This window comes from Monodelphis domestica, chromosome 5 (assembly GCF_027887165.1).
Source record: "Monodelphis domestica isolate mMonDom1 chromosome 5, mMonDom1.pri, whole genome shotgun sequence".
Classification (NCBI taxonomy): Eukaryota; Metazoa; Chordata; class Mammalia; order Didelphimorphia; family Didelphidae; genus Monodelphis; species Monodelphis domestica.
The window spans coordinates 190,540,595-190,560,117 of NC_077231.1; the positions used below are offsets into that span (position 1 = coordinate 190,540,595).

At 36.5% G+C, this 19,523-nt stretch overlaps 1 protein-coding gene across 4 annotated transcripts in view; it reads left to right on the forward strand.

The window, feature by feature from the left end:
• Positions 1-19,523, forward strand: part of CPED1 (cadherin like and PC-esterase domain containing 1) — a 417,420-nt gene that overhangs the window by 68,299 nt on the left and 329,598 nt on the right. For all 4 annotated transcript variants that reach the window (XR_008912281.1, XR_008912282.1, XM_056799629.1 and 1 more), the window contains 2 exons: positions 869-975; positions 14,004-14,079. Coding sequence is in view for 2 of the 4 variants with exons in the window: in XM_056799629.1 (XP_056655607.1) it covers positions 869-975; positions 14,004-14,079 (183 nt within the window). In the remaining 2 variants the exon portion in view is untranslated. The remainder of the gene's footprint in view (positions 1-868; positions 976-14,003; positions 14,080-19,523) is intronic.

The following is a 19,523-nucleotide window of genomic DNA, read 5'->3' on the forward strand; positions in this document are numbered from 1 at the left end:
ATTGCTTAAGGAATTGAGAAAAAAATTTCTCACTTAGAAAATTATCAGAATATCATTCTACTGCTAATCAAAATAATTCTAAGATATCATCTCATACCTATTGAATTGGATAAAATGACAAAGGTGCAGAAATGACAATTTTTGAAGGGCACATGGAAAAGTGGGGGCGTTAATGCATTGTTGATGGAACTATGAACTGATCCAACTATTTTGGAGAACCACTTAGAATTATGCCCAGAGAGTTATAAAACTGTGCTTATATCTTTAGACCTAGCAATGCTGCATCTTGTTTCTCAAGGAGACCAGAGAAAAAGGGAAAGATCCTAAATGTTCCAAAATATTTATAAAAGTTCTCTTTGTGGTGACAAAGAACTCGATGGGATGTCCATTATTTGGGGAATGAATGAACAAATTGTGGTATGTGATTGTGATGGAATACTACTGAGCCATAAGTAACAATAAGCAGGTTAATTACTTGGAAACATGTACATGAAATAATGAAGAATGAAACAATTAGAAACAAGAGAACATTAGATACAGCTACAGAATTAATATTTGAAGAATGACTTGTGAATGTCCACTTCCAGAGAAAGAACTGATAAATAGAAATACAAAAGATATAATTTAATTTTACATATGGGTGATGCCTTCTGTGGTATAAGGAAGAGAAAGAGGGGTTAAGATAGCTGGAAATAAATTCTATTATTAAAAAGTTAATGGAATTAGGAAATATTTAATGAAATAAATTAAAAATATTTTAAAAGAAAAAAGAATATCCTCCACTTATTTCTCAAGCTTTTTGACCATTTTTTTAAAAATAAAGGAGCTATGTGATATTTCTACCAAATGTCTGTTCTTTTCCTGGTAGGTGAATCAGACTCTTGGGATCTTCTCATCTGCCTGCCTCCTAGGAAAGCTGATACAAAGTCCTGCATCATGAAAGAAGACTTGTACCAATTGCATTTACATCAAAGGGTATGATATTAATGCTATTTTTCTTGTTATTCAAGATTTTCAAGAAGAGAATTGCAATAATGTAATAGGTATAAGTACTTAGGGTTCAAGGAAGAGGAAAAAGATGATTTAATTTCATTTAGTAACTCTTACTTGGCAAACTGGACTTACTATTCAGTTCCTGTTGGACCTTTTGTTTCCCTGTTAGAAATCCCCAAAGCCAGAGCTGCTAAAGAATAGGCTGGCCTGCCCACTGTGCCATATCAAGTACATCACCTCCACTTTTTGAATTGGAGAAACATCTAGAGCACCATTTTACCTGTTTTAGGTGGCGTATATTTTGTTTGCTTGACTAGCACCACAGTTAAGTGCTACATAAATGCTAACTGTTATTGTCAAGTTAAACAAGTTCCTTATTAAGGTCATTCATCATAGAAAATGATATCTAGTATTTAAATTTGGCATGGTGCTCATCAGAGTCCATTACTTAGACTTTTTGGATGAGGATCATAGAAGCTAGTCAGTGCTAGAAATAATAGGACCTTTTATTTTTTGTGTTTAAGGAAAGATCATATGATTTCATAGGGATCACTGAGGGGGAAGCAGGAGCAACAAGGGAAAGAAATGTCTTAAGGTAGTACCTTCCCTCATTCCATGAAAATTTCAGTGTCAACTGATACTTCCAAAACCAAGGCATCCTGCTAATTTCTTCCCATTTCTTCTCCACAATAAAGCTACATCAGATACCTCCAGATCAGGATGGGGCAGAAAATAGATATCAACAAGATACCTTGGGCTCAATAATCTCCAGGCAAAAGAGAGACACTCCAATGGTTCTATGTATATAAAGCTATTCTTAAGTCTTGGCACATTTTTATATCAAACTTTCATTTGTATTCCTAAATTCATCTTTATTCCACTTATGAGGTCAGCTCAGAGTCTTTTATAGGGAAATTGAAGATGCTAGATCATAGATTTAGACCTGGAAGAGTGTTAGAGGTCATCTAGTCCAGCCCTATCATATTATAGATGAGAAAATTGAGGTTCAAAGGTGAAGGTCATGGGTACCAAGAAGCAATGTCCATTGACTCCCAGTTGAGTATACATTCTACTGCACCATGTTGCTTCTATGTTTTAGACATATATCCTTCTCAGACTGATTTTTCAGATTGATTTCCTTGTTTTTCATGTCAGGCAAGAGGAGATAAATTAGCTAGTAAAAAGAAAGCTTTGGGGTATAGAAAATGCCAAATAGGAAAAATTTCCAAGAGGAGGCAAAGCAGAAAGAAGAGGATACTAGGCAGGAGGAGAGAGTACAACTAGCACAAAGACATAGGAGAATAGATCAAAATAGTCTTGCTTTTCCAGACTAGAATATTGTCTTACATAGGAAAAAAAAACCCAACAGAACAAACCAAGAATTATTTTCAGTCATTAGATTACACTGATGTTTGTATATTTTTAAGGTTTCTGAAAGTTAGGTTTGGGTGGAACATTTTTTATTCAGCTATTAGAACTTCTGAATTCTGCTCAACCACCCACTATGAAAAAAATTTAAAAATAACCAACAACAAACAGCTGTCAGTGGTCATGGGGAAGTACAGAAGAAAGTATACATGGAAACAAATACTTTATTCATAAGAGAAATATGTAGAAATAAGAAAAAAATCTGACATGTACAGTCAGCAGTTTAGAAAGTATAAAATGTTTGGATATTTTTAGAAGAGTTATTTATAAATCCTCTCATGTGTGACCAGTACTAGAAGAGGTGTGTAGCAAAGGGAAAGGAGTAATAAAGGTGGAACAAAATGAGGAGGAATGTCGAGGAAATAAAAAGAATGTGGAAAAAAAGCATATATCATTCAAATCAAGCCTTATGAGTTTCTCATAAAAACTAGCATTTACATAGTTATTTATAATGCACTTAAAAAAAAACATTTCTCCCAGTCAAGCAAAATAAACCCATATACTTTCCTTGTCCAAAAATGCATTCTGTACCTAGAGTCTATAGCATTTTTTGTCAGGAGGAGAGTTACATGCTTCCTCTTGTTGGTCTTTGAGCTGATCACAATTCTTGTCATTCAAAATTGTTTTTCTTTACACTGTTTGTTACTTAGTAAACTTGGGAACTTGGTAAGAAAGTCACCAAGTAGCATAGCAGCCTTTCTACTATCTCTCATGGTTAGTAAGTTTTTCCTTTAGTCAAGCTAAATTCCGACTATCTTCTATTCACTGTTTATAGCCCTGCCTTTTGGGTGACTGATATATTTACAGCCAGAGGATCTAGGTTCAGATTCTAATTCTGAAAGTGTAGCATCATCCTCCCAGTCACCCCAGCTTTACACTCACAGGATTATCTTCAACTCCAAATTCTCACTCACTCACCATATATAATAAAATAAGTTGCCAAATCTTATTGTTTTTATCTCATTATCATGTTTCCTTTTCTCCATCCCCACAAACATAAACCTGGTTCAACCCTCATCTCTTCTCACCTGACTCCTTTCTTTAATTCCTTACTTTCTGACATTGTTACAACTCTAAGATATAAGGGAGAGGGCTAGGCAAATGGGGTTAAGTGACTTGTCACTCAAGGTCACCCAACTAGGAAATATCTGAGGTCCCATTTGAACCCAGGTCATCCTGATTCCACACTTGGCTCTTTATCCACTGAGTCACCTAGCTGCCCCACCTGGACTGTTTCGGTATCTTCGTAGTTGACCTCTCTGCATCAAGCATGTGATTTTCTAAAATCATAGGTTTGAACATATTGTCCCTTACTCAATAAATTCCAGTTGCTACCTATTGGAGGTTGGCCACTAAGTAGTACCCATAGTGCACAGAATCAGGAAGATCTAAGTATAAATATGGCCTCAAAACTTAACTAGCTGAGTGGCCCTGACAAATCATTTCACCTCTGACTGCCTCAGGTTCCTCATCTATGAAATGGGGATAATAACAGAGCCTACCTTGTAGGCTTATTTCAGGATCAAATGAGTTAATATTGATAAAACACACTAAGCATAGTACCTGGCACATAGTAGGCACTATATATTTTTTATATTATCTACACTGTCTAAAACACTCTTATCCTTACCCCTCAAAGACTTCTCCTTTTCTTTTCTTCCATTTGAATAAGTTTATTTAGTCAATTTAGAACATTATTCCTTCATTAATATAATCACATTATTTCCCTCCCTCCCCTCCACCCACTCTCCAGCAGCCAATGCGCAATTTCATTGGGTATTACTTGTGTTCTTGATCAAAACTTATTTCCATGTTGTTGTTTACACTAGGATATTCATTTAGAGTCTACATCCCCAACCATATCCCTTCGACCCATGTATTCAAACAGTTGTTTTTCTTTGGTGTTTTTTACTCTCGCACTGTTTCCTCTGGATGTGGTAGTGGTTTTTCTCATAGGTTCCTCCTAGTTGATCAGGGTCATTGCATTGATCCTAATGGAGAAGTCCATTACCTTCTATTGTACCACAGTGTATCAGTCTCTGTGTATAATGATTTCCTGGTTCTGCTCCTTTCGCTCTGCATCACTTCCTGGAGGTTGTTCCAGTCTCCATGGAATTCCTTCACTTTATTATTCCTTTTAGCACAATAGTATTCCATCACCAACATATACCACAATTTGTTCAGTCATTCCCCAATTGGAGGGCATCCCCTCATTTTCCAATTTTTGGCCACCACAAAGAGTGCAGCTATGAATATTCTTGTACAAGTCTTTTTCCTTATTATCTCTTTGGGGTACAAACCCAGCAGTGCTATGGCTGGATCAAAGGGCAGACAGTCTTTTTTTTTTTTTAATAAACATTATTTTATTTGGTCATTTCAAACATTATTTATTGGAAACAAAAATAATTTTCTTTTCCTCTCCCCCCCTCCCACCACCTCTCCCATAGCTGATGCATGATTCCACTGGGTATCACATGTATTCTTGACTCGAACCCATTTCCGTGTTGTTAGTATTTGCATTAGAGTGTTCATTTAGAGTCTCTCCTCAGTCATATCCCCTCCACCCCTGTAGTCAAGCAGTTGCTTTTCCTCGGTGTTTTTACTCCCACAGTTTATCCTCTGTTTGTGGATAGTGTTTTTTAGATCCCTGCAGATTGTTCAGGGACATTGCATTGATCCTAATGGAGAAGTCCATTACCTTCTATTGTACCACAGTGTATCAGTCTCTGTGTATAATGATTTCCTGGTTCTGCTCCTTTCGCTCTGCATCACTTCCTGGAGGTTGTTCCAGTCTCCATGGAATTCCTTCACTTTATTATTCCTTTTAGCACAATAGTATTCCATCACCAACATATACCACAATTTGTTCAGTCATTCCCCAATTGGAGGGCATCCCCTCATTTTCCAATTTTTGGCCACCACAAAGAGTGCAGCTATGAATATTCTTGTACAAGTCTTTTTCCTTATTATCTCTTTGGGGTACAAACCCAGCAGTGCTATGGCTGGATCAAAGGGCAGACAGTCTTTTATTGCCCTTTGGGCATAGTTCCAAATTGCCCTCCAGAATGGTTGGATCAATTCACAATTCCACCAGCAATGAATTAATGTCCCAACTTTGCCACATCCCCTCCAGCATTCATTACTTTCCTTTGCTGTCATGTTAGCCAATCTGCTAGGTGTGAGGTGTGATACCTCAGAGTTGTTTTGATTTGCATTTCTCTGATTATAAGAGATTTAGAGTACTTTTTCATGTGCTTATTAATAGTTTTGATTTCATTAACTGAAAATTGCCTATTCATGTCCCTTGCCCTTTTTTCAATTGGAGAATGGCTTGATTTTTTGTACAACTGGTTTAGCTCTTCATAAATTCGAGTAATTAGACCTTTGTCAGAGGTTTTTTTAATGAAGATTGTTTCCCAATTTGTTGCTTCCCTTCTAATTTTCGATGCATTAGTTTTGTTTGTACAAACCCTTTTTAATTTGATATAATCAAAATCATTGATTTTACATTTTGTGGTTTTTTTCTAGTTCTTGCTTGGTTTTAAAGTCTTTCCTTTCCCAAGGATCTGACAAATATACTATTCTGTGTTCGCCTAATTTGCTTATAGTTTCCTTCTTTATATTCAGGAAAAACTTCTCCTTTTCAAGAAAAACAAATTCAGAAAAATGAACCAACATATTGAGAAAAGTCTTACATTTATGTAATTCCATTCTTTAGCCATAGTGTTCCACAACTATACCTCACATCATTTCCAGGACATGGGGCTGTGAGTGCCATTTTCTATTTCTCCTTACAGCTAAATTTGATCATTTTTATTTTACACAATTCAGAGAAGGGGGGAAAGGAAGAAAGGATGGGAAAGAAGGAGGGAGAAAGGGAAGGAGGAAAAAAGGAAGGAAGGAAATAAGGAAGGAAGGGAGGGAGAGAAAGAAGGAAAGAAGGAATAACGGGAAGAAGGAAAAAGGAAGGGAGGGAAGAAGGAAGGGAGGATTTATTAAGCAAATATACAACCAAGTAAAATAGCCCCTACAGTAAATAAAGGACTTAATGAGAGAATACAACACTAAAAGGTGAACTGAAAAATAGCATTGGGGTATACTCATTATGGTAGTTTTGTGGTGGCAAGGAAATGAGGTAGAGGGCTAGATCTACTTTTTGGATTCATTCTTTTCATTTAATGGGTTATTGTCTTGTATATTGTTTTCCTGGTTCTGCTTCAGAGTGTATCAGTTCACACAAGCCTTCTCATGATTCTCTACATTCATCATAATCATAATTTCTTACAGCACAGGGATTATATTCCATTACATCAGTAGGCTGCATTTTGTTTAGCCAATCAATGGACAACTCCCCCCCCCCCCATTTTTTGCTACCACAATAAAGCATTATAAAGATTTTGGTGTATATGAATGGGGCCTTTTTTCAATTTTAGTCGTTGACCTCTTTGGATCACATGCTTAATAGTACAGAAAAATATATAACAATTTAGTTCTCTACTCAATTCCAAATTATGAAATGTGCCAATTCATAACATTGTTCTTTCCAGAAGAGTTGCATGAATTCTTAACTCCACCAATGCATTTGTGTATTCATGTTTCCACAATTCCTCTAACTCTTTCACTTAATTTTCCTCTTTGCCAAGTGTGAGGTAAAACTTAAAAGTTTGTTTTAACTTGCATTTCTCTTATTATAAATTATGTTACTTATTAATATTCATATTATTATAAATCATGGAAGTTAGCTGCATGGCCATCTTATTTCTAATCATTTAATTTTTTATCTAATCTATTCAATTCTATCAAATCTAATTAATTAATTTTTTTAATTATTTAAAAATTTGAGAACAATATTATATGATATATTTGAACTCAAGTCAGTTTTTTAAAAATATAACTAAGGAAGGAAACGGATGACTCAAAAGGAATAGACAGTGAAATTTATACAAAATCCCATCAAAGCCAATAGACTGTCAAGGTATTATGTTGAAAAATAAGTCTAGAGTTCCTTCTTGTTTTAAGGTTAATTGTTGATTGTCAAAATTGTTACAGTAATGTTGGTTGGGAAATTCATTATATATAGGTTCGTTTATATCAAAATTATAGCTCCCTTAGCAATGCTTCTCTTAGTGATGATGTAAATCTTATATACTTTATGATGTACATAAAATCAATAACTAGAGGGGCATCGCTTTATTATTAGAAGCAATAGAAAAAATCTATATTGTCATGTTACTGATTTACCATAGATGCACACCCCTTAACCTTTTAATTTCCTGGGTTTAATATGCTGACTTTCTCAATTTACATTGCTGTTATCTTAACCTGATAATTTAGCATGTACTCTGGGATAATGTTTGGATGATATTTCCCATGTATGAGTCAGAATTATCTCATCCTCTGCCCTGTGAGTGCCAAAAACTGACTGTGGAAGGAAAAGCTTTAGAGAAGGTCATTAGCTGTACCGGGGAATGGGGAGAAGAGAAGAGGAAAGAAAAGAGGACATTTATTTCCTTTATGTTCTAGATTGTTGAGAGACCTGGGTTATTGATCTTGAGCCAAGTTAACAATTTTTAAGACCAAGGTCTGGCATGAAAAACCATCAATCTTTTATGAGTGTAACAGAACATTTTTTTTTCTCTATGCAACCTGTGCAAGTCAAACTCATCTTTATTGCATAATAACTTTGCAGTGGCTATAGAAGTCCCTGAGACCTTTGAACTCCATTATTATAATCTTTCCTCCCTAGACATAAGCAATGGTTCTAAGACTACACCTGCTTAGTGGGTTTTAAAAAGTGTCAGAAGGAGTTTAGGTCAGCTGCAATGGATATTAGTTTCCTTGTCTTACATATGGAGCCCTTTCCTGGGATTTTTCCATTAGGAATCTAGGATTCCATCAAGACAGGGAGTTTGGGGGGAGATTGTTTTGTCTTATGTATGAAAATCATTCACCCTTAGCCTAAAGTCCTCCCAACATTTTAAACTAGAATTTTAGACTTTTTAAACGGGTTTATGCAGTTATTTTAGTATTATTTCTTCCATTTTAATTATATTACATATAATTATAGAATATTCTATTATTATTATCATTTACATTTCTTGCATTCCTATTTGAGAATACTAAGATTTTTAAATTCAGAATTCTCTGAGGTTTTTTTTTTTTCCCTATAGCCAGCATAGGCTAGTGGAATAGACTTGAAATTGGTAACATAGGGACCTGGGTTCAAATCCTATAACTGCTGCTTATTATTCATGTGACCTCTCAGTGGATCCTAGCTTCTTCCCATGTATAACAAGTGTCAGTCTAGTTGATTCCCACGTTTCCTTAATCCTACCATATTCTCTCCATCTCCCCTGCTGCTTTACTGTGTCCTATCACTTCTTTCCTTCCTCCTTTGTGCCTTTCCTTTAATTTTGAATCCATGAAATATAACTGCTACTAGGAGCTTAAGAATATCATATTTAGGCAAGCTCTTTAGCCTTTTCTCAGTTTCAGGGTGTGTTTGGGGTTTATGACTCAGCTTTCCCTGTGGATTGATTAAATTTAGTTTGGAAATTGTGCCAGTTGGAATGATATTTGAGCTCACAATCAGTTGCCAAGTCTCATCTCTTACCTCCACAACTTCTCTTCTATCCATCTCTTTCTCCACACTTTCATGGCCACTACCATAATTCAGGACTTTATCCCTTACCCTGGACTACTGCAATGGCCTTCTCAATGGTTTCCTTGACTTCCATCTTGCCCTCTTCATCTCATCCTTGCACAAGTTTTGACCATATCATCCCCCTCCTAAGAAGCTCTGATGACTCCCTACTGCCTCCACAATAAAATACAAAGTCATCAGTCAAGAATTTAAAATCTTTCACAATTTGGTCCCTGCCTTCCTCTCTACACTAATTACTTCCCGTCACATGCTCTGCATCAGAGATGTCAAGCATTCTGCCACACTGCATGGGGGTCACAATACTCCAAAATGTAGCCAGAACAAGATTAAAATGTGATTGGGAAATATTTAATAAATTAAATAAAAATACACTTAAACGTAGGTAATATTACATTTAGAAACTAAATTAGTAAGTAAGCCACAGGCATCCTTAGGTACAGATTAGTATCCCCCATTACTGTATCAGTTTGACATCACTAGCAGATTGAACTACTTGCAATCTCCTACAAGTGACATTCTATGTACTAGCTTTGTGACATTTCTTAGGCTGTCCTCTTGTGTGGAATGCTCTCTCTTCTCATCTTTGCCTGTTAAGACTCCTCAGAGAAGCACCCCTGACTACATAAAGATTTTTCTCATCCTCCTTCCCATAAACACTCAAATTACTTTTTATTTGCCTTGTGTACATTTTGTATTTGTCTGGTACCATGCCATTTCCTCCTAGAAAAATGTAAGTTCCTGTAAGGTAGGAACTATTTTGGGGGATGGGGTGGATTTTTATTTTCCCTACCATAATACGGAGAGAGAGAGAAACATGGAATCCTTGGATGCTTTGGGAACAAAGAATCTTTTAAATAATTGTGATTTTAAGTCACTGCAGCATATTATTTTGGAGAATTCTGTTGAAATGTGAGCATTATTGGTCAACAGATATTTTGGATTTTAATATGAAAGACAGAAAGTTTTTCCAGCTTCCAATTTACATGAAAAGGAAAGAAAGAAGTAAGAATAATCAGATTTGTGATCCAACAGAAGTGTCACAGGGGAGGTTCAGGTTGATATAGAGTAACTGTAAGACTAAAAAAAATACTAGGATTGTCTGAGAAAATAGTATTCAGGTGCATCAATCTTGAAATCTCTCCAGGGAATCCAAAGGAGAGAATTGTCTTTTCATGAACTGGAGGTATCAGAGACACATCTTATCCCTTGCTAAAAACTGGGAACTGTAATGAATGATGTAATGTTCCCCCATGTATTTAAATGGAGGGATCTGATTAGGAGGACTCTCTGAACAATATGATGAGATTACAAACGATTGAAACTATTTGCAATTTTGATTCTATCAACTTGGTACTCTATAAATTGTCAACTAGATGAATGATAGCTAGCTAGCTAGTTAGAGCACTTATTGAATACTTGTTACATGCCATACACTGTGCTAAGTGCTAGGGTTACAAATACAATAATAATAATATAGTCCCTGCTATTACATAATTGTTATTTTTCAGTCATGTCCAATTTTTCATGACCTCATTTGGGTTTTTCTTGGCAAAGATACTAGAGGGGTTTACCATTTCCTTCTTCAGTTCATTTTACATATGAGGAAAGTGAGGCAAACAAGGTAAGTGACTTGCCTAGGGTCACACAACCAGGATGTGTCAGAGGCTACATTTGAACACAGGTCTTTCTCACTACAGTCCCAGTGCTCTCTGTCCACTGAACCATCTAGCTGCCCCTTTATATACATTATAATAAGGGGAGTTAAAGCAGAAAGGGGAGCTGGGGAGTGGGGTGGATAGGAGGGAGGGAAGAGACCAGGCAGTGATTAGGGATATAGAGAAGTCTGGAGTTAGTTCATCTTGAAGGAAAGTGGGTAACCTGGCTGAGGTTCCCTTAAGAAATGACAGTCCTGGATAGAGACTCATTAATCTGGAGAGCAGGTGTAGGCTGCTGTCAATCATTTAGGGATGATTTGTTTAACTCGGTGCCATTCTTTAGTGCTGGACCTTTTAAAAAAGGACTGAACTGCTGGGTAGTTTTTGTCCTTTTTCTCTTCTCAGAGAACAGAAGAGCCAGTAATACAGTCCTGCGTCCCTAGGGGTCTTTCCCATCTGGGAGCCAATAATGCCTGCTTTGGAGCAGAGCCACTTGGAGCTGCATGTCCCCTTATTCGTGTAGCCTGAGAGGTCCTCAAGTTTCTGGACCCTATTTTACAGAGGCATCTAACACATGACGGCTATGCCTCTTGAGCATCTGTCTCTTGGGGAGAGCATTGTGAATGTGCACTGTTCTCTTTTCCATCCCACTCTAACCCCCCCCCCCCAACTTTTAGCAGCAAAAGACTGAAACAATGATTTGGAGCGGGAGCAGAAGACTACAACTTGCCCTCCCTCTCTTCTTATTGGGCGGTATTTGGAAAGGGCATATTCAATGGAAAAATAGACCCCTTGATCCTATGCCAACCCTCAAGATATAATCTTTTCCACATATGGAAAGTGCAAAAATTATATAAAGGATTGATAATAGCCAATAAAGAGTTGATATGATTCCCCCTTCCCTTCTGGCGAGTCTCTCTACCTTTCCACTAAAACCTATACAGTTGTCCAAACTCATAATCCCGTCCTGTGATATGTACTCACCTTGGGAGGGAAATGAGTTGGAGTTTTTGGGAAAGCCAACTGCAAATATTTCAGTGAGCCCAGTGTTCCCCCAGATATTGGTATAGGTATTCAGTTTATGGTACTACTCTGAAGACAGACCACCAAAGAAGAAAAACACATTTACGATGATTATACAAACTAGGGAAAGAATCCCAAGCCTGGTGTTGGCCAGGGAATCCCTCCTTTCTCTCTAGAAGACCAAAAACTGTGATTCTCAGACATGAGGTTGCTAGAGAGACAATATTGGAGCTGAGTCTGCCCAGGACATTCATTTTGCTCTATATAGGAGACTTAGGCTTAGTAACTCTCAACACTTGGCCACATTTCTTATCTCTAAGGTTCCTATTAGATTGAGAGATCATGTCATTGACTCCAAAGCTAAAATTAGGTACCTTATTCTTGACTCTCATGAACAAAGCATATGCAATTCCCATTTGCCTTTGACTCAAGAGTAGATATTGTTGGTTCTTGGAGGAGAAATCTCCTATAATCTAGGTTTGCTATTAGCTCTGTAGCTTTTTACTTTTCTTTAAAAATAGGAAATGGTGCAAAAAGGGAAGAAAAGCATCTATCATTACTGTCACTTACCTGAACAAAGATATGCTTTTGACTGAACCAAACAATCCATCTCCGATTGATCTACAACAACCCAAGTCAATCAACTCATCCCCATTCGATAAATTACAGTCAAGGCTATAGAGCAAAAGCTTACCATTCTGTAATTATAAAACATATTTGTAGACTCTGTAAACTGATCAGAGAACTTCTCTGGTCAGTTCCCTTAAAAATAGGTCATTTTTCTGGGAGTCAAGCAGTGTTGCTGGTTAAATGCCTATAATTACTTTGATTTTGGAACCTGCAACCCAAACTTGTCTCTAAGTTCCTGCAAAGGCTTGATGACTAAATAGTTTGTTCTCACTTTGGGTTTAGGACTAACAAAGTGACATTAAATTAGATTTATGTTTATTCACATATAACCTGGTCTAGTTTATCTTGACCATAACTATTTAAAGAAAAGAAATTCTGAGCAAATGAATGGAACATTAATACTACAGAAGAAACATCAACTTAAAAGAACTGAAAATAGGGCAGTTAAGTATCCAGTTTAGTGTACCCAGGCCTGGAGGCAGAAGGTTGTAGGTTCAAATTTAACCTCAGACACTTCCTTGTTAGGTGACTCTGGACAATTCCAAAGCAAATTGCTTTGGAAGACAGAAAGTAAGGGTTTCAAAGAATAGACCAAAAAGAATTTTTGAATATTTAATTATCTACCCTGAGTAATTTGCTAAGTACAAATTATCATTGGTATTAAAATATCCTTTTATGTACTCTATATGTTATTATTCTAGTTTAAGTTATTGCTCAAACTTGAAAGCAAATTTATTTTAGAATATACAATTCCCACTTTTTTCTTTAGTTAATTCATACTTTTTCTTTAATATTCTGAACTTGTAACATTTTTACTATATTTTACAATGGTTTTAGCAGCAAGTTTATAATAAATTCAGAATAATTTCTTAGTGGCTCTTAGTGGCCATTTTAAAGTTCAGATTGAACTCTATCAATCATGTGCTTTCCCATTTCCTTCAAAGCTGAATCTACACCTCTGTAAATATTTGGATTTATATATATAGCTTGCACTGTGATTTTGTATTCATGGAACTTTAGGAGAACTGGATTATATATTCAGAAAGAATAATGGCATTTATGTACTTATTTAGAGGTTCACAGTATGTTTGCAGATTTAATACTAGGCTTTAAAAATAGTGACCCAAATATGTGCATTAGGACAAATGAGAAAGGGCTTTGGGAGTCTTGTGGCTTTATTAGCTATGAATCATGTTTGTTGTTATTTTTTTGTGGAACATAATTTCTAACTGCCAGATTATTTTTGTTACTGAATTTTGGATAAAGCCTTTTATTTACAACTTTGAAATACTCCATGCTTATTTTTGAGGGGGTTGAGTTGTGGGCATTTGGGGGGAAAGGAAGCTGATGAATTATTTTAGACTGTGCCTAATGTTTTAAATTAGGTAGGATCACAGTGAGTAATCCTTCCTCCCAGCTCCCCAACCCTATCCTGCCCCAGTTTAATATATTAACTAAATACTTTGATTTTTCTGTTTGTGGCCAGTTGGTGAGGGGTTGGGGAAAAGATACTGTTTCAATACATGTATCCAGGATGCTAAGAAATGTTTTTCCTTTGGCTTTAATGATTATAAACCTACCATAAAGTCACTAGTCTTTTATACTTTCAGGTGAACATACTACCAGAAATACAGCATCCACTTTGCAACAAGGAAGGATTATGCCAAATCATGAGAAGATTTCCAGGTAATCCTTCGCTTTGCTTTACTGTGCAGGAATGTGAAAGAGACTCAGTCCTACTTAGTAGAGTGACCAAAGGAAACTGTTCTTTGAGGTATTGGTGTCAGAGAAGTTAAAGTGAGGAATGTCCAAGGCTGCTTGTTCCATTCTGCCACCTGCCAGTGCCACCACTATAAATATCCCAGAGTTCTGTTTTTTTAAAAAAATATAAAAGAAAAGGGAATTGTACCCCCAAAAGGGAGGCTTCGGCTTTTGGTATGGAGAGGGGGAAAAAGAGGAGAACCCCCCTTCCACAAAGTGGGGTTCAGGGGAGACAGCAGATGTAATGGGTTGGCTCAGAGAGAGGAGAGGGGGTATTGAAGATTCCCCCCTTTTGCCTTCCCTCTTTAGACAATGCTGACCTCCCCAATTCCCTCTTATTCCTCTTGCCCCCCCTCCACTACTCAAGATCAAAAAGGTCTCCCCTTGATCAGTTTACTCACACTCAGCTTGGAGAACAGATAACTTTTAATGTTAATTCAATCAGATAATACAAAAGGAATAAAGGAGCAGGGAAGAATGGGAAAAGGAAAGTGGGGAAAGGGGGTCCCTGTCTCTAAACACTTTTCCTCCCTCCTCGGGTTTGGGGGGAACTCAGGCCTTGGCAGCCTGAGCCCCCTGAGAGAAAGTCAGGTTGACTCACTCCTGGGCAACAGGATCTGAGGTAAAGTCTGCTGGTTTCTCTTCAGAAGTCCCTTCAATTGGGAAGTGTTGGGGGGAAAGATTTCCAGTCACCAGTAGGAAAAATGGGTAACCCTCAGGAGAAAGTCTTTTTCAACCTTCTCTCTTAGATATCTCAAGACAGAGAGACCCTCACTGCTCTCCTCACCAGAGTCTTCTCTCCTCAGGAAATTCACTACTGGGCCCCCTCCCCCATCGAGACGATCAATTTCACATACTCTTCAGTCTGGCACTTTTTCTCTAGTGCAGTTCAATAGTATTCACTGATAGTACTCTGAAAATGTATCTGCTTATGTTTATTCTTCCTTTTGCTTCTGATTTTGCTCTGTCTTCTAAGGCTTAAAAAATGACATTGAGAGTATTGCTTATCTATATAGAGTTCTGTAGTTTCTTGTATCTTTAATATATTACACTCATTAGTTATTTATTTTGATCTTATCCAATTTGGTTCTCCTTTTTGGAAACTCAATATTTAATTCAGATAGTTTTATTTAGGGAAAAAGTGATATTTAATCATGTGTATGATTCTATATTATACAAATAAAATTTTAAATGTATATGTGCATAAATATCTACATAAATTATAGCTACATATGTATATATACATTTATTTACATATATATATTTGTGTGCATATATGTATATATACAAACATATTCATATATATTCCCTCTTCCTATTGGACTAAATTAGTATCCTAGGAAGAAAAATCATCATCTACTTCCAACATTGTATAAGGTGGCAACATTGGTGGGATGAGGGAGGTGCCCATTTCTCTCGGGCAGTCAATCACCCCTTAACTCTTTTACTGAGCAAATAGTGCCCAGGACTGAGTTCAGATCCCACTTTTGCTATCAAGGTTCCTTAACCTTCCTGGGTCTCCATTTTGAGGATTTCTTTTCATCTGTAAAAATAATGGATTTGAGGTCTAGATCAAGTGAGTAACTAGAGCTATTCTATAATCCTATGATTGTCTACATCTAAGAGTGTGGATTCACTTACATTGATCAATTCCCATACAAGTCCTTGGCAATGAACCTCTCTACCTTTTAAAAAAACTTTTATTCTTATGGAAATAGGTTTTGTGCAATAATATTTGTATGGCCTAGATATACAAATATTGAGAGGGGGGAGGGAAGAAGGAAGGGAGATGACATGAATTATATAACTTTGGAAAACATATGTCTAAATTTGTTATTAAGGTAAAATAAAGGGGGCAGCTGAATGGCTCAGTGGATGGAGAGGCAGGCTTAGAGATGGGAGATCCTGGGTTCAAATCTAGCCTCAGACATTTCCTAGCTGTGTGACCCTGGGCAAGTCACTTAGCCCCTATTGCCTAACCCTTATCACTCTTCTGTCTTAGAAACACTATGTAGTATCAGTTCCAAGACAGAAAGTAAGGGCTTTAAGCAAAAGAAAATAAAGATAAAACAAATCCACTTTTATTCTTACTAAAGAATAATAAAAGTAGAAACATGAAGCATAGACATCAATGGTACATTCCATTTGATTCCTAGATATAGATCCCTCCTCAAATCAGAAACCCTTTTTAGGTTGCTCTCTGTACCCTGAAAACTATATTCCATATGTCTTGAGTGACCAGTATGAAGTCTTGGTCATAAGCCAGTAGAGATCAATATCTGTTCACAATCATCTGCCATCCCAATGAAACTGAAACAGAATGTTTGTGATTAGCTCAGAGCACTGTAGAAACTTAATTTGCCTTCCCTGGCTAAAGCTACATGAGCAAACATAAAACTGGATGCTCGCAGGCATCTCAGTAGTGGATCTATGTCTCAGTTTCCTCATATTTTGGAGTTTTTCTTACTATATCTCTATTCCTTTATTCCTGGGACAAAAATAGTCAGGTCTTAGAGAGGTAACCATTAGTGATTATCACAGTGTGTTTAAAGGGACATTAACATTGTGCATAAGCACTTTGATCAAGGAGAATGCCACCCCAAAACCCTTATATCCCATTCCTAATATTTTGGAACCACAGGTCAGAAACAACCTCATAAAATCTTCTTGCTTAAATAAATGCCCATTTAACTTAAATTTAATCATTACTTAAAAGCCAACAGAAAAAACTCCCCCAATCTTTCTTATGTTAACCCACTTAAAATTCTTTTATTAGTTGATTCAATAAATATTTATAAATTGCTTAGTCTGTTTGTGGAGCCCTATTCTTAGTGCTGTTGGAGATATAAAATTTAGATAAAACTTGCCTTCTGTCTAAGTAGACATTGCTAGAGTCTGATTATTAGAGTTCAGTGGAAGAATAATACTCAAATACTGATAATTCCTATAATAAGTGCATTAGAGACTTTAAAAAACAAAATTCTTTTTGAGGTTGTGGTATATGAGATGACTTTCTTACTGATGGGGGAACAAGGGAAGGCTTCAGGGAGGAGGTTATATCTATACTGGGTTCTACAGGATTGGTAAGAAATCAAAAGGCAAAGAGGAAAAGTCATTCAATGTATAGAAAATAGAATTTGCAAGGGTATAGATGCAAGAGAAGACAAGGGATGGTAATGGGACAGAAAGGCTCTAGTCTTAATCTTTTTAGGTCATAAATTCCTGTGGAAGTCTCACGAAGCCCATGGACCTCTTCTCAGAAAAAAAAAGAAATACAAGAAATAAAACACATGGCTTTACAATGGAAACCAATTACATTGAAATACGACTATTTCTTTCTAGTTATACAAGTTCACGGACTAGTGTTTGAATGGGAGGGGAACAATATGAAATAAAGCCAGAAAGGTAGGGTGTCACCAGATTGTTATATCAAGAAAGAGTTCCCTACTATTACTGTAGTTTAAATCTATGCAGCTTTAGAACTATTTTGAATTCAGTCTTTTGTGGAGTCAGGCACAACATCTAATTGTGAATCTCTTCACAATAATAACCTACCATCTAGTCCCAAAGGACTTCTTGGGAATATTACAAGACTAAAACCCATAGTAGGATGCCCCATCATCAAGGTTACTTACATTCTTCAGCTCTCAGGCATCAGTTTAAAAATAAAACAAAATGAATGAGTGACTCAGGTACAAATTGATGGCGCCTATTTAAAACGATTGTGTATAGGTCTGACTCTGTGGTCCTTAACTCTTGCAAAAAATATCCCCACTGACTCCATAGTTAGAGTGGTTTTATAATTACAAACTCTTGCTGATTAAAAAGAGGGGGTTTAAAATTCCATTGAGGTTTTTGTTCAAAGCTATTAAAGTAATTGATTCAATTGCAATCAGTTCAGTAAAAACTATAAGTACTAGCTATAGTTATTGCTGTTATTTTAAACTATGGAACAGCCTACATATTTGACAAAAGTGTGTGGTTTTTTTCTTTGTTGCTATTTACATTATGGAGTAGTTGACTCAATGGAGTAAATTTCTCTAGCTTTACAAAAATGTTGTGGCAAAAGGAGGAGTAGGAGTACAGACTTGATTCATAGCCAGACATAGTTTACTGAAGGGGGGGGGGAAAGACTACATTGTTTGTCAACTAGGAAAGATGAAAGGTCATGGGCTGCTTGCCAAAAATCCTTATTTATTCTATGTTTCCATAAAGTAGATAGTGTAATTTTGATTCTGGATACATTATAATAGAATCATAAACATTTTGTGAATTTTAATAATATGGAAATGGATTGTATTTTGTGGTAAGAACTTTGTAAAGTCTCATAAGTTGTTTTTTTAATCTGATGTCACTAAGTTAAGCAGCTTCTTTTTCATCATATTCTCAACCTTTTTTCTTTTCCTTTTACTCATGAATACTCATAAGTTCTAGAAGTATGTAGTTTTCTCCTTATTCTTTTTTCCTTATTTCTCTCATGTTTTAGTTGTCCATTTATCTCTGTGACTTCTAAATTACTTAACTGAGTGGAATGGTCATTTAAGACACTCTTCCCCCTTTCCTGTCATCATTCTCCAGTTAAGTATAATTCTACTAGATATTTAATGTTAAAGGAACATCCAATAATCTTAAACTCTGATTTGTGTTCTATACATGCCCATTTTATAATAAACTATACATCTAAACATGGAAGGCAGATATTGTTTTTGCAGTGCAACACCTCTGTAAATAAGGTAGACTCACCCAACTTCAGTTAGTGAGTATTGCCAGACAGACTTAGGACCACAAAAGTACCTATTGCAATGGAAAGCTTTTTACCCAGACTTCACAGAAAGCCATTACTTTTTGATTTTGGTATTCCTTCTCAGACAATGGGAAGAAAGAAGTCAGGGAGATTTCATCATGGGCTTTATAGGTTGGGTGGAAATTCAGGAGGGGAGAGGGGATGTCATCATTTCTGGGGTCTGGGAAGTCAGAGTAGCATGATTTGCTCCATCCTTGGGTCTTTTTCTCCTTTGTAGATCCTATACTCTATGATTTGGTGGGTTGTAGCATTGTGAGGAAGGGAAATCACAAAGCTGCTGCTAGTACCCAGTAAAGCAATTGGATAGGGGCTAGTGAGTCATATACATACTAAATCTCTGACACTTTACTCTCCCACTGGTCCATCCCTGGTAGGAGAATAATCCTTCATTAACAGTTTAAACTCTCTCTATCCCTTTCCCTTCCATGACAGGCCCCTAAGAAAAAAGAAGACAAAGAGAGAGAAACAAATGCCTTGCCCTGCCTGGGCTGCTAGCCAAAAACTAGTTGTTGTTTAGGTCTTTTATTTATTAATTATAATCCTTTACATTTTTATGCTCTTTAAT